The 15906-nt window shown below is 36.6% G+C and overlaps 1 protein-coding gene across 4 annotated transcripts in view; it reads right to left on the bottom strand.

Moving 5' to 3' along the window:
* Positions 1-15906, bottom strand: part of USP15 (ubiquitin specific peptidase 15) — a 54754-nt gene that overhangs the window by 17160 nt on the left and 21688 nt on the right. For 2 of the 4 annotated variants that reach the window (XM_060279632.1, XM_035126859.2), the window contains exons 6-7: positions 13685-13746; positions 4566-4649 (exon numbers count right to left, since the gene is read on the bottom strand). In XM_060279632.1, coding sequence (XP_060135615.1) covers positions 4566-4649; positions 13685-13746 — 146 coding nt within the window. The remainder of the gene's footprint in view (positions 1-4565; positions 4650-13684; positions 13747-15906) is intronic. The other 2 variants (XM_060279633.1, XM_035126860.2) reach the window with 1 other exon arrangement.

Raw genomic sequence — 15906 nt, 5'->3', positions numbered from 1 at the left:
ACACTGCCTTTCCTAGGAAAGCACTTTAGCCAACACCAACCACCACAAAGAAACAAAACTTGGTAAAGTGCTTATCCAATGATCCATGTGTAGTCCATTATGTTTAAGTGGACTTACCACATGCAATGGGTCAAGTTCATAGGTACCATTGGCACACCACAATGATGTAATAATACATATGAAAGGGCCAGCATGGGCAAGTTTAAACATGAGGTAGTATGCATGAAACCCCTACATGCATTACCCTTAGCCGCCTTACCCGTATTTCAGCCTGGAGAATCTGAATTTCAATGAGATATGTTACAGAATCATGTGACCAGGCTTAAGGAAGAATACTTGCCAAGTCACTAAGATGCTCAAAACCGTAACACTGAAAGGTCACACTAGTTTTAAGGTATGTCCATAATCTTGAGTGCAAAGTACTGCAGATGCATTCCTGAGAAATCAAGCTAATGGAAGTGGTTCTGATTTCTTCCCAATAAATAAGCAGAAATCAAACTAATGTAAGGGAAGATGTGTTTTAACGCTGATGGCAATTGTAACACAATAGAATGTAGATGTTTGTAAAAACCTATCACTTCTGTACAACCATGAATTGAAAAAAATATTCTACTAGAGAAGCAGAGGTGGGCTCTTGTTCAAGTTCCTGGAAACAGCAGCTACTTTCCCCAATTCCTTTCTACATTATGGGTGGAATTCAACATTTCACTCTTCTAATTGTTCCATCTGTGATCCATTTTTGGCTGTTCTGTTCTGGGGATTCTCCTGAACCCCTTAAGCCAATTTCAGGGGGTACCCGGGGTAAGAGAAGCTCCAATATGCATGCAGAAGTTCTGGCCTGAGCTTCCACAGACGGGCCTGGTTAGGTGAATCCCACCCTTTGGGTTTTACACAGCATTAGTCATTCTTAGAGAAGACCCACCGAAACTAATGGGCATGACTAGTTTACGGTAAGTCTATTCATTTCAATAGGTCGACTCTGAGTAGAACTCAGTGGGATACAACCCAGGGTTAAGAAATATGAGAATGGACAAAAAAGTTTAGGCAGGTGCTCTTCTTTCTGTTCACAGATCACCTCTGCTCAAACTGCCTCATGTTACTATGAAGTTGTCCTGTCAATCACATTATCCTGTGAGATCCTTGTTAAAGATTGTAGGTAATGAGTAAACATATCCATGACTCACGAAAGTTATAAGCGATAGATCGAATTTGGAAACGTGCAAGCTTGTGATAACTGAGTTGCTCAAACAAAATAGATTTTACAACAGTGTCAGAAGGTTATAGATTCTTTGGCAATAAAAGAATGGATAGAAAAATGAGCTGTCGCCTCTTGTCAATGAATGATGTTGCATGCATTGCGGTTTTCTTCCCCTTTTATGTGGATTTGTGAAAATGAATATTTATAGGATATAATTTTATTGAATACTGTACGTCAGACTACAAAATGAATTTATAAATAAATGCAGGAACTGTCTGCTTACTTTAATAATGAACTAACATATTTTGACAAACAGGTTTCTTCACTTTTGATTTCTGAATTCATTTATGTATTTGGAGGCATGCTCTTAAATGGGCAGAACCTTGAAAGTATTTTTTTTTTAATATGTGCACTCCAACTCCTGATCCAGGAAAATCAATGTTCTACGGGAAAGAGATATCAGTGATATTTTAAATATTTAGCTGGTCCACAGGCACAGAAGACAGTGCTCTAAGTGCTCTAAAATAAGAGATTAATTTACTACCGTAGGGTAAAAAGTAATGACATAAAAGTTCACCCCCTTTCAAAAGATGCTGTCAGGGATGCTGGTGGCTACCCTCGAGTAACGACGCTCCACACCGTCGTGCCTTTAAGACTCTTATTGGTGCATACTTATTCACAGTGCAAGAGATAAGAGAAGCATGACTGTTCAGTCTTCATCAGAATCTCACAATGGCGCTTTCCGGCTACGCGCCCAGCAAAGTAGTTTGGGGACCCCAAAGCACCGCCCCTTGCTCCTACAGGAGCTGGCACGCCTCAAATCAGGTGTTGGGGGAAAAAGGGCACCTGTCCGATGCTCCTCCGCTGGCCATTTCCTGTATGGGAGCTCTAGGCTGCAGTCGCGGCTCTTGGATGCTGCCGGAGCCTTGTACCGACCTGCTCACTTCCTCTTGCCCTTCACTGGACCCGCTGCTGGAGGTCTGACTGGTTGAGGAGCTGGACTTTATGATGGGGGGGCTGTTCTCTGTAACTCCGCCCCCTTACTGATGCCATGCAGTATGTATTTTGGAGTCAGTATTAGAAATAAGTAACATTTTAACTGTAGAGTCAAACTACAGATATCCTAAGGTTTTTAAATGGGAAACACGATTTCTATTCCCAGGCTTACAATTAAATGCACCGATTGAGCTCAGTACAATGCATTCAAGTATGTTCAAAACTAGAGTTTAATGTAGTAGGATAATCACAACTTCCTGACATTGGAATTCTAGACATTCTTACTCAGAAGTAAGACCCAGTGCATTCAGCGGTTCTTTCTCCCAAATAACTTGGTATAGGAATCTAACCTAAATAATTTTTCCCATTTTTTGAAAAGGGACAAATCCGGGTGGGGCGGGGAAAACAACACTTGCTTTACTAATGGGCTACTCAGAGGATTAACGTGGGAGCCACTGTTTTCATCCAAAACAGGACTGGTCAGCAGTCCACCACTTACTCAAGCAAATCCAAAAAGTTGCTTCTAAAGTCAGAAGATTTTCAACATAACATAAGGAACTTAAGACCAAAAAAAGAAAAGAAAAGAGGAATTCAAGAGTACTTCTGAGTGCACAGGCAAATGCTTAAAAAGTTAAACCAGTTCCTCTCCGCTCAGCTATAAGCCATGCTGGCAAGAGCTGGTGGGAGTTGGATTCTAACACCATCTAGAGGGCCACAGGCTAGTCCCGCTTGCTTTATATACATACTGTACTGTATCCTACTCTAAGGTCACTTGATATAGGGTGGGTTAGAAATATTTTAAGAAACAAGTAAATAAAACATTTACACCTGCCTTCCAAGGTAGCTAGCAATGTAAGTTTTCCCCAGCCCTTGTTTAAGCTAAAATATTGAGTTACAGTAACATGTAACGTATTTCCCTAAGGCTAGGCAAATAGGCCCTGAGATTTAGAAATTAAACCTTACATATGCTGAATTAAAAAAGCACATTCTATAATCTTTCCTTCTAAAAGTGCATATTCATCTTTGAACTTCAAAAATATAAAAAGTACCTGCCTGCCAGTTGCTGGACAGTTCCATGAAATGGAAGTGTAGCTGCCCTTTTTAATACAAGCCCAGGGCACTTCTGTTGATTCTGAAAATTTTTAGTTTCCACTTTAAAATGAGTTTTAAAGCAGGTGGCCACTGTCCCATGGCTTCAGAGATTATGATATGCTTTTTCATTTAACATAGGCTATCAGTATTCTAATAAAAGGATAAGATCAGTTTAGGCTGTGGTTAAGTTGTTTATACACACCAAAAAGAAAACTTTTCTGTACTTACTATATACACACAAACAAACTACAATAGACTGCAGTTAAATACATGTATTTGTTTAACTGAGAGAGTTGGGGCTACTCACAATTAGCAGAAGCACAAGTGCCACTTCACCCCTTACGAAAACTCCCTTCTCATAAATGCAGTATTTAACTGGAAGATATTGTATAAAATATTTAGAAATTATATTACTTTTAAATACTTAAAACATTTTCACATTCGATTCATAGCCACAAACTGAGATTTTTAGACTGAAAGGGGAAGTTGAATTTGTAACTTCCGTTATTTTTTCCAGTATTTCTACGAGAAAGCTTCTATGTGAACTATTTAACAGACACTTTCCTATTTGTAACGGACTGCAGAAAATGCAATGCACCTGCAGTATGTGTTTTGAATTAAGAGGGCTGTTTGATGAGTTAACCAAGTTTTTAAAAACAGGTTTAGCGTATTAAATATCTGTTAGGGACACATATAGAATTATGTCTTTATAACAAAAAGGATCCAGGATGTAAAATTGTTTTACTTGCTGTAACATATAATCCCAAAACTTCCTGCGGTCACAAAAATCTCTAGATTCAGGGAGGTAGCCATGTTGATCTGACGCAGTCGAAATAAATTTAAAAAAATTAAAAATTGTCCAGTAGGTGCTACTGAACAATTTTTTAAATTTTTTTTATTTATTACAAAAATCTCTGAACTTGAATGTCAAGCCCCAAGATTTGAGAAGCCTGAGCAATGTTATGTGACTTTTGTTCTATGCATGCCATTTCTGCTGAAGTCTTTTCTTAATGCAATGGTTTCAAATCAGAATGTGGTGCTATATAGTATCAGGGTGATTATGCAATATCAGGGTTCTGAAGAAAAAGTAAAGCAGAAACGATCTTCTGTTAGTTTCTCTCTCAACACCTTAGGGTATTGGTGACCTTTAAGACTTGGCATCACTGCAGTTCCACAGCAATACAGTCCATCCAAGTTATTTATCTAGAATTAAAACAGTTTTGCCCTGAAATTATACTTGGATGATTAATATTAAAAGTTCTTAAGATGTGTCGCTTACTTTCTGTTGTTGATGTTGTTATAATTATTTGATAGAGATGGAGAGATCTTTGGTAAAGTTGAAAAATTGGATGCACCTGGGGACCTTTAAAAATATGAAAATGTTAAATTAGATAAAAATGCTGAGACTGCAAAATTAATAATGAAAAAAAGGAAAAGCTAACAGATGAACAATGTAGGTAAATAAGTATGAAAAATAAGGTTTTCATGATCAGAGCAACAAACAGCCAAGGAAAGTTGTCCAACCTCCAAACATTTTTTAAAAAAACATTCCACTTGTAATTCTTCACAGTTATCTCAAAAACAAAAACACAAAAACAAGAATTGAAACAGCCAAAGCCACAATTAACATTTGGCAAAGATATACTTTTACCAAAAATCACAAGTTAATTGTGTCACTCACAAATGAAATGCATCTTCTCCCTAATGGCAAGAGTCACTATTTTATGACGCTTTTAATAATTTTTAAGATTAGTTGGGAAGGTGCAACAGTACATTAACAATAAGCACTCTGAAAGCAAGTTTAACAGCACCTTAAAGCACCAGTTCAATTCACTATTTTAAGCCAACTTATGACCATCACTACACTAAAAAAGCATGATCAAAACAGCATTTCATATTCAGCTATCTATATAAGAAATGCTGAAGTCTTGGTTTTTTTAAAAAAAAACACCAACTATGAAAATGTATACTACGAAGCTGCATTTTAGTACTATTAACCAAGGAAGCCAAGCCAAAAGTGCACCAATTTCAAATAAACTCCAACAATGGTTGGGAAAGATCTAAACATATAACATCATTTCATGCAACAAAGTCAGACAGAAGACTACAGGTTCACAAAAGGATGGTTATACATACCTCAACATTCCAACTCTATGATTCATCCTTTTTAAAGGTAAAATGCTACAATCCGGTTCCTCAAAATAGTATAACCCAAACAGAGCACAACAGCTCTTTTGGACCATAAAGTTAAGCTAACCTGGTATGCTACCTAGTCAAAAGAATTATGTCTGGCCTATGTCAATGTGCAGTTTTCCTTCCATGATCCACAATGAAAACGCACCAAGCATGACATCAGCACTGATAATTAGAACAAAGGCCACCTTCAATGAGAAGATTTAAACTTTATACATATTAGTATCCAGTATTCAAAATGTTATCAATCATTTTGAACTAAGTGATGATACTACCATATCATGGAAATACCCATTCTGAAAGAGGTTAAAGATAAATAGCACCAACTTATCAAAGTGCCTCTATCAATAAAGTATAATCACTCATCAAGAGAGTTTAGAATGTTACATCCAGGGAACAGCCACATTCTGATTCTTTCTTTAAACACTCATAAAAAGGCTCTTCTGTTCTAAGTTTGTTTTTTAGCCAGTAACTTCTATCACCACTAACCACTCCCTTGAAGAGTGAAATCAGGTGGTTGAAGGCCTATCATTTGAAAATGGGATGAAAAGAAGATGGTAACTCCTACATACTTGGGGAACTCTCTAGGTACACAGGAGTATCAAAGTTTGTAAATAAAATTAAAAACCCACCTGAGTTTAAAGAATCCTGATAGTAGTTACACATAGAGAGAAAGGACTCAGCTATAAGTGTGTTTTAAGCGCAATATACAATGTGACACTAGATGGTGACAGTGAGCCTTATGGAAAATTTAATGTAATTTTAAAAACGCTTTTAAAAAAGCATTTTCAGAACAGTTTTTATATGTGTGTGTAGATTCCACCAAAGAAAGGGTGTATTGAAAATAAGGTAGGCAGACTGTGAGAATATATCAAACCACTATATGGTTGAGAGCCGTTTTAAGCTATGAAATGCTCTTGTCCATTGAAAAATAAGGAGGAAAAAAGGGAAATCTGCATATATTCCCATCCCAAACTGCCTAACTAAGCAGCTAGCAAATTCTCAGGTTTGGGGCTGGCAGCCCTCTGACACTAGCACACCAGGGAAAGATGGGAAGAGAAAAGGAGTCCTTAATCATTTAATCACTTCTGAAGTTGCCTACCTTTCTCCACCCAACCTTACAAAGAGGCCTAAACATGCCTCCATTCCAGATTTAATGAAGTTCTGAGCAAGACTATTCCCTCTCAGAGGTTTTGGGAACAGTGTTAACATTGTACTTCAGGTCCTGCTAGTTCCCTCCATCATCCTACAATTAACGAAGCAAATCAGGACCACTGCAAAATAAAATAGTAGTTTCTGCATATGTTTGCAGTTTATTATGCAAGTTTATTATTGGAAGTAATTTTTAATAAATCTTCACGAAAAGGCACACTTGAGCCATTAGCGTTCTGAGCGGCCACGGCTGGATGGAATACTCAAAGTGATGGAATATAGACTGCAACATTTTGGAGCAGTCCTCATCTGTATCCTCTATGTCAGGGGTCAGCAAACTTTTTCAGCAGGGGGCCGGTCTACTGTCCCTCAGACATTGTGGGGGGCCGGACTATATTTTGTGGAAAAAAATGAACGAATTCCTATGCTCCACAAATAACCCAGAGATGCATTTTAAATAAAAGGACACATTCTACTCATGTAAAAACATGCTGATTCCCGGACCGTCCGTGGGCCGGATTTAGAAGGTGATTGGGCCGGATCCGGCCCCTGGGCCTTAGTTTGGGGACCCCTGCTCTATGTTGTAGCCTTGACAAGAAGTCTCATCTGTATTTCTTACAGATAAGAATCGTATTTGGGGGAAGAGGGTCACACATCGATAGTAAATGTAAGACTGACATCTGGCAAATCACACCTACAAAAGATTCCCATTGAAATTCATTGGGTGCTTTTTTTGTTGCCAACTATTTTAAGTTGGCAAGTGAAAGTTTGTGTGCATCACGACTTTCGTGCGTGTACATGAAAGCTTATATCCAGAACAAACTTAGTTGGTCTCTAAGGTGCTACTGGACAATTCTTTTATTTTATTTTTTATTTTATTATTATTTGCTGATGTTTAATTTTACTGTTTATAATTAGATTCTGATAGCGTTGAATGTTGCTTTATTTGATATAAGTTTTTTTAAAGTTATTGTGACTTTTTATATTGGATCAGATTGATACTGTTTGATGTTTTATTATGTTTTTGTATGTGTTGGAGGCTGTATATGTTGGGCAGGGTATTAATAATAATAATAATAATAATAACATTTAATGTGAAAGTACAATCCTTCAATGTCTTGGTATGGAGTGGGATTTTATTTTTCCATGTTCCGATCAATTCCATCTTCAAAGTCAAATTAACAGCTATGTTTCAAATATATTCTTAATCTTCACAATACTTTGACATAGGAAGCAATAATCCCTTCTGAGTGTAAAGAAAATGTAATTTATTATATACCATAGAACTGAAATGAGCAGTACAAAGCTTTGGAGAAAAACAAAAATAGTAATAATGTGCTATGGTCCCCTAAATAATTACACACCATAAAATGAACTGACAATAATAGATAAGCATATATTAAAATTATGTGCATGCCGGGGGGGGGGAGAGGGAGCAAGCAAGGAAATACAGAAATTATAACCCACTTACAATAATTCATTGGATTAGTTCATCAACTTTGTATTAACATTCTAATCACAAATCATGACGAGGATACAAAGGGGTGTTTTGTATGGGATCAAGCAACCTTTCTGAACAACTGATACCCATGCTGACTCAATCTGCTTTTAAAATGTCATGCAGTTTCAAAGTAGTTTGCAATGCTCAAATGCCTCCAGGAATCATGGAACTAGTGCCACACTTCCTTTGACTGTGGTCATTAAATGCCCTATTAGCACACCTGACTAATAACACATGGGGTTATTTTAATCAGAAATGTGTGGCTATACAGGGATGGTTAAACAACCCTACCTCAGCATGGAAATATTCTACATTGTTTTAGCTGAGAATAGCTAAACTCACACAATTAGTTTGGCAACTCTTGGATCTTTGAGGTGACCCACAAAACTGTACATGGTCAAGTTAACCCACAGTTTTACACAGTCAGCTATCGCAAAATCAGAAGACGGAACCTTTTATTCACTTCCATTGTTGGTGCATCTGGTCTAGGAGTTAGGATTCATTCCAAGGAGTTAATCCCAGAGTTACTAAAATATTTGCCAATAGCTTTCTTCCCCTTGAAAATAGCAGGCATGGGCCCCTCAATTCAGACTGAGACAAAGCTGGGGACAAAGGGTTAACTTGGGGTGTCAGGAGCCTGGCATTTACTGCATGAAATGTTTGTTTTCTATTACTGTGCTATGACACCTCCTCTGAAGATATTTAGGTAATTCTAAAACCCTAATCCAAGATAATTTATTTTATAGCTATATATCTTACTTTCCCCCCTCTAGACAAACAGAGAAAAAATAGTTTTTACTATTTTTTTCTGTTTGTGAAAAAAGAACAACGGCTTTCTGATGTGTATACTTTTATGCAGTGTTTTTTTCCTCTAAAAAATGTTTAGGGGTACTCTCATTTTCCTACTCATACTGAAATACTGCCCCTCAATGAGGCCAAACCTAGATTCACAAAATGTTTAGGGGTATGCGTATCCTTGCATGCCCCCAGAAAAAAAAGCACTGCTTATTTGACATCAACTAGTTTAAGAAATGTCTTTTGGTGTTTTGTCTTTTTTTTTTTTTTTACTATTTTTTGCATTTGTATAGAAGAACCACACTACTACGGTACTACCCTACTACTGAAAGCAGTATATTAAGAATTTGCTGGTCAAATATATCTCTATGACTTCCAATCCATCTAGGGGTGCAACGTTCACAGAAGCAAGATTCCTTGTCTGTATACCAAAACAAAGAGGAAACTGAGGACAAAACTAGGTATACAGACATTGAAGCTTGCTTTTGCAAGATTTAAATATATTAAAGTCAATTAAAGGATCCCAATATAAAGAATCGTAGCCACGCCTGAATGGGTCTCATGGCATACAAAGCATATTCAGCTAACAAGAGAATGTACCACAAACATTGAGAGACACATAAGATGAATAATACTTGGGTGAATGTTTTACTTTCTTTCATAAAAGCAGTGTCACTGTATACATAGGATTTTGGATCACATCCCATGTCAAAATTGAATCATCTCATCTTAGTCTACCGAGCTAATTTGCTCACATTTAGTCACCAGATGCTAGAACTTAAGAGAAACCATGCCAACAGGAGAAATTGCCAGTTACAATCTGTTGTCCTCAACAATTGCTAAATCCACAAAAAGGAAAGCAAACACAGTATGCCTTAGAATGAAGTGCACTAAAAGAGTTCTGGCCTATAATAAACTTCAGTCCTGCTAAATGAGACATAACCAAATACTGGTAAGGTTTCATAATGAATGATTCCTTCATGTTATCTGACATTAATTCTTACATTAAATCCAACACATGAGGAGACACCGGGCGGGGGTGTGGGGGTCTTGAGCACAGCTTTTAGCTTTGACATAGAATTACAAAAAAGGAATAACATTTACAAGCCCCGTGCTACATGCATATGCCTGGTTAAAGGCTGTGAGGAACATGCCGTCCTGGGACTACCCATGCAATATAATTCAATAGTGTAGTAAGCAGTTAGAAAAAATATACAGGTTGGTATGGAGTCGTTCCTGACGTAAGGAAAGAGTTTCTAACAGCCTTCCATGTGGAAGGTTGGAAAATGAACATTGGATCCAAGAGTTACTGACTTCAACAGTCCAAATATTCGAGATTAGGAGAAGCTAATTTGAATATTGTTAATTATTACAGAAACGTAGGAATCTGCCTTAAACGGAGTCATGACAATGGCCCACATAGCGCATCATTGCATAGACTAATTAGATCTGGTTTCCAGACAGATCCTTTCCTAGCTATATGTGGAAATGTCAGAGATTGAACCTAGGTTATTCTATGTGCAAAAAGATTATGTTCTACCCCAAGCTACCTATCCCATCCTCAGAAGAGTTAGCTAGATGGCCCAGGAGCAAAGTATTTAAGAAAAGTATTTGGCTACATGAGACTGCATAGATATTAGGATATGAGTACATCTTGCATACCCATTGTCAGAAAGAATAATGACCAACTAAACCAGTTGTGTTTGAACTCCTATTGATTTCAAAGAGATTGGAGGATTCTTGATTTTGTTGTCAATATAACAACAATTAACAGTAAAACTAATTTTTGAAGAGAGTGTATGCCCTCCATGACTTCATGAAAATGTTTAATTTAATAAAGTAAATATTCATGTGAATAAAAAGCTTTAATCAGGATATTTTTGAAAATAAAAACTTTTAATTCTTTTTTTGCTTTGATTAAGCTACTGCTTAAAGATATTTCTGAAGAAGTTTTTCATTTCACAATTAATATTATTCTTTGAGAGTCCTCTGTTTATCTGTTTTCTAATAGCAATGGAGGACCTCAATGTAAACCAAAGTGACTATGGAATCTCATACTGAGTGGAATAAAGTGTAAATAATTCATTACAAGCCATTACTTCTACTACTAGTCGAATATCTAAAACTTCAATTATGAGCTAAACAAAATGTAAAAGTAACAAACAATTCCATACCTATAACATAACCTAAAATATGGGTCACACAACTAAAAAGAATAGCGAAACAAGAATATATGAACACCCAAGAATTGGCATGAATTAAGATGAGTTATCAACATGGAAAGAGAGCTAAAACAACTTTCATCAGTGATGTGACTGATTGAAGTATCTGAAGAATGCAGACAAAAGCTGACTGAATATGTTTAAGTACACATGTCTGGCATCTAGGTAAGGAATTGCCTGTAACAAAGCAGCAGCACAACAAAATATTAGCACCTAAAAATAGCTAACATGTTGAAGCAAGGCCCAATGGCTTCTTCTCTTTGATGTACTGACATATTATTTATTATTATTTAATACATTTATATCCCACCTTTTCCCACAATGGAATTCAAGTCTGAGTATACAAATGAATAATATGCATGGAACTCCTGTTTGACCAGACCCAGATTCAAACCTGCTAACCTTCAGTAGGATGGCTCAATAATGTGCCTTAAGGACCAGATTCAACTAACAAGTCCCACTAGTGGAAGCTAGCACAAAGACTTCGGCTAGCACAACTGGGCTTTTCGCCTCTCTCCCCACCCCCCAAAAATGTGTGTGTCAGGGAAACGCCCACAACAGCACACAGGGATGAAAGATCGATCCATCTTGCAACCCAAAAGGCTTGCGCTGATGGAATGATCTCAGTGCTACATGGAATTCCTCCCTCCAACTTTTTGACTGCTAAAAGTGCATTTTATGGAATCCAAGATTTAAGCTGTCACATAACCGACAAACCATTGGTGGCTAACCAGATAACCCCTCTAGCGTAGGGGTGGGAAACTGTGGCCGCTTTCAAGATGTGTTGTACTCCAGTTTTCAGCATTCCAGGGCATTCGCTGTGCTGGTTGGGGTCAATGGGAGTTGTAGTCCAAAACCATCTGGAAGGTCAGAGGTTCCCTACCCCTGTTCTAGGGTGCAATTTCCCTTAGATTAGAATGGGTATACTGCACAGTGCAGAATCATTACGCCCAGATGAACACTGTCTTATTCATTTGTCTGAGTATACAAATGAATAATGTAGCACACAGCATAGTAGCGGGCTACTGTAACCTTCTCCAAATGTATTTCAATACCAACACCAAATACAGTATATATAACTTTCGCTATAAAGATTCAAGTTTTGAAGGATTTTTGAAAATGTAAATATTAAACGGCAAATTCTTACAGATATTAAACATTATTTTGTAGAGGTACTTCACCTGTAGCTATAAGCATTCAATCTTAAAAGTACTGTAGTCGGATTGCTTTCAATCACTTAGGGGAAGTATTTAAGCATCCAAAGTTTGCTTGGCAGCATATTCTGCTGAATTTGGAAACTTGCTCAATTTTACCAATTATTCTCACACATCTTCATGCTTATACAACTGCTATCTATTAATCTGAATCTAGATACAGTATGCAGAATCAGCTTCTGCATTTCAGTTTATATTTACAGCATTTCTATAGAAAAGGAAACTGTTCCACTCTCTCTCCTCTCCCACGCCCCCCACGCCTCCTTCAACATCTTTTGAATTTTCTTCTCCTTTTCTCCCTTTTGCCTTCAGCAGGATCACATGGCAATATAGGTATGTTTTGAAGTATTTAATTAGAAAGTGGGGTGTTCTTTTTGCTACATTTACCCTTATGAAAATTATTTGAAGCTGCTATATGAAATATTTTAAAGCATATTTTAGTACTTTACTAAGATATACTGATTGGAGCAAAAGGGCTTATTTTAGAACACTAAAGATTTTAGGACACTAACATTCTATTTAAATAATAAGTAAATAATGAAACGAAACTCAAAATATACAAGTAGATACTGAACTTCAAGAGATGCCCTTCTATTCATACTGTGGAGTGAAATCTGGGCTTTTAAAAGCCACATTTTTATTTAGACCTATCAGATGTACAAAATGGACCTGTTTCTAACATACCATTTTTAAAAATAAATAATGTCAAGTGGTGATGGTGGCCAGTTCCAGGCACCCTTGGGGGAAATGGATAATAACCCGTTTAGGAATATGCTTCCTAAAGTGACCTTCGCCAGCTTCCTCCTTAACTATATTCTGTATATCGTAATTTAATATGTTATGGCTTTTTCTGTACATTGCTTTGTATGCCCATGGACATAGAATGTGACCAAGAAATACAATAAGTCACAGGATTGGTCTTATTCAATCCTATTATTGTAATACAATGAAGACAGAAGACAGAAGACGGAAGACAATCAATAATCATAGTATTTTTTTAAAAAGGTCATAAGGACAATAACATAAGCAATGATTAGTTAGTTTTGACATCTTTCCCATATAAAAGAATCTATTCATATTTAGCCCAGAATCCTAATATTGCAATAATGACTTAACCACAGGTATACAGAAATACATGCTCTTTAATGACATCTGAACAGTTACCAGCCACATAAACCTGTAGAATATAATTCTTGTTCTTCCAAGGAAAGGCATATATTACTAACATGAATGTACTGTTTCCAAAACCAATATTTTGGGGTATAGAAGCAAATCCAATAAGCCATGTTGCGGGAAGCACTGATTTGTTTTAATAACTTACTTTGGAGCTGAGGGACCCCTTGGCCATGTTCCATCTTCATTTTTTTGTTCTATCACTAATACCTATATTGAATAAAATTTAAAGAGAAAAACTAACTTCATTACAGTTTAGGAAAATGGGAGTACAGTTTAAGACTATCAACTGGACATTAGCCCACTTAGAAATGATATAACATCCATTACGAAAACAGTATGCATCTCAAGATTTTCCTGAGATTATCGCTCATTTAAAATCAGAACAAAAAACCCTTCTCCTTGAGCACATATATAGACATACACCAACACACACCTTGCCCGCACCTTGAAGAGGTGGCAAATATACATCCCAAAACTGAATGTCTGTATTATTGAATGGGCTAATGAAACTTACATCTACAGATGAGAGTCAATTTTGTGTGAGCAAAGTTTTGCTCACACAAACTTTTCTTTCCTCTCAATTGGTTTCAAATCTCTGCCAACTCTCCAGAGCAATTTTTGGGGATGTGCAGGGGGCTGCAGAGAGGTGGCAGAAGCCCAGTTATGAAAGCAGAAGTCCCTTCTTCTGGGAACTGGGCACAGCTGGTTATCACTCCTTACTCTTGCAGAAACAACAAATGGATTCATGCCTTAAAACTGACAGTGCTATATTTCGAAGTGGATATTTACTCACTCCCCCCGCTGCATTTTCCCCAACACTCCTTTATTATAAGCAGATATAACGAATTTCAAAAATGCAAAACACCAATACTATCAAACAAAAAGCTCTGCTCTTTCTAAATGTGTCCTATTTGGAGCCTTCAACAGAATTGAGTGAGAATTTCTGAGAAACTTTGGAAATAGTGGGAAATATTTCAAAACATGTATCAGTATCACTGTTAGACAGTGGTTTGCTATATATTAATGTAGTCCAGGAAAAATTTTTTTTTGTTGTTGTTTAGTCGTTTAGTTGTGTCCGACTCTTCGTGACCCCATGGGCCTGGGGTGTCCAATGTTAGTCATACTCAGAGTAGACCCATTGAAATTAATGGACCTGACTAACTTAGGGTCATTAATTTCAGTGGATCTACTATAGCTATAACCCCTACGGTCCCAGTGGGACCAGGACTACATATTATATATATCTATAGGCCTAGGCAGTGCATTTCTGGTAATTAAACGTAGCAGGTGGTCACTGCAGATGGAAGCCAAGTTTTATTAATTTTAAACTTTAACACATTTAACGCATGATTTTGCTATGCCTGGTTACAAGCGAAAATTATACAGGTTAAATTCTTGTCACATACAGCATTATCTTCGAGCCTCTGTAGAATATTCAACATTCTTTCATCGCACATAATGGACCAAAGAGTAAGAGGAGTCATTTCTTCCACATTTATTATGGAATAGAATAGAATAAAAATGTAGATGCTGAAAAGGCCTCTGATAAGCTGGAATGGCCTTTTCTATTTGAGACCCTTATATTGTTTAATTTTGGAATCAAGTACAGAAGCTGGGTCTTAAACAAAGTAATAAGCTTAAATTTGTATAAGTGATATGTCATTATCCATTTTGAAATTAACTAAAAGCACAATGCAAATGTGTTCTCTGACAGCACTATTATATGATTTAGCCTTGGAACCACTGACATAAAAATAAAAGAAGGTAAAAGATAAAAGGCATGAAATTAAACAATGATAAAACATAACTGTACATCAATGACAAATCTAATTCAGTCCTTGTCAGAAGTAGAAAAGCTGATAGCAGATTATAGCTCAAATCAGCAAATTAAACAGAGGAAATAAGTTCTGTTGAGAGTTATTTGGAGCACTGAAAAACAGCAATTAAAGCTGTTTGTATTAAAGGAAGATTGTATATGAAATTAAATTCTATAAGAAGCTGTATAAACTCTCTGATGGATATTAGAAACAAACATACAAAACTTGAATATAAAACAGAATATATACTGCCCCAAAAGAGAATAAAGGTAACAGACATAAATAACAGACAATAATAACACAAGCAATAATTTACAGGTAGATGACTATATATTTTTCTTTGGGCATTGTGGCCCTTATATGAATACAAGACTACATTCATATATTTTATACTTCTGGTCGGTATACGTAACACTAAATCTATTTTTAGCCACCCAATATTAGAAGCTGAGTCTGTAATCTTACAAGCTGAATTTAAAATCACCATTGCATAAAATACTATTAGGAGATAGCACTTATAGATATACATTAGTTAGAAACAACTTCTTAA

This window comes from Zootoca vivipara, chromosome 10 (genome assembly GCF_963506605.1).
Source record: "Zootoca vivipara chromosome 10, rZooViv1.1, whole genome shotgun sequence".
NCBI lineage: Eukaryota > Metazoa > Chordata > Lepidosauria > Squamata > Lacertidae > Zootoca > Zootoca vivipara.
This window is presented reverse-complemented; position numbering and strand designations above follow the sequence as displayed.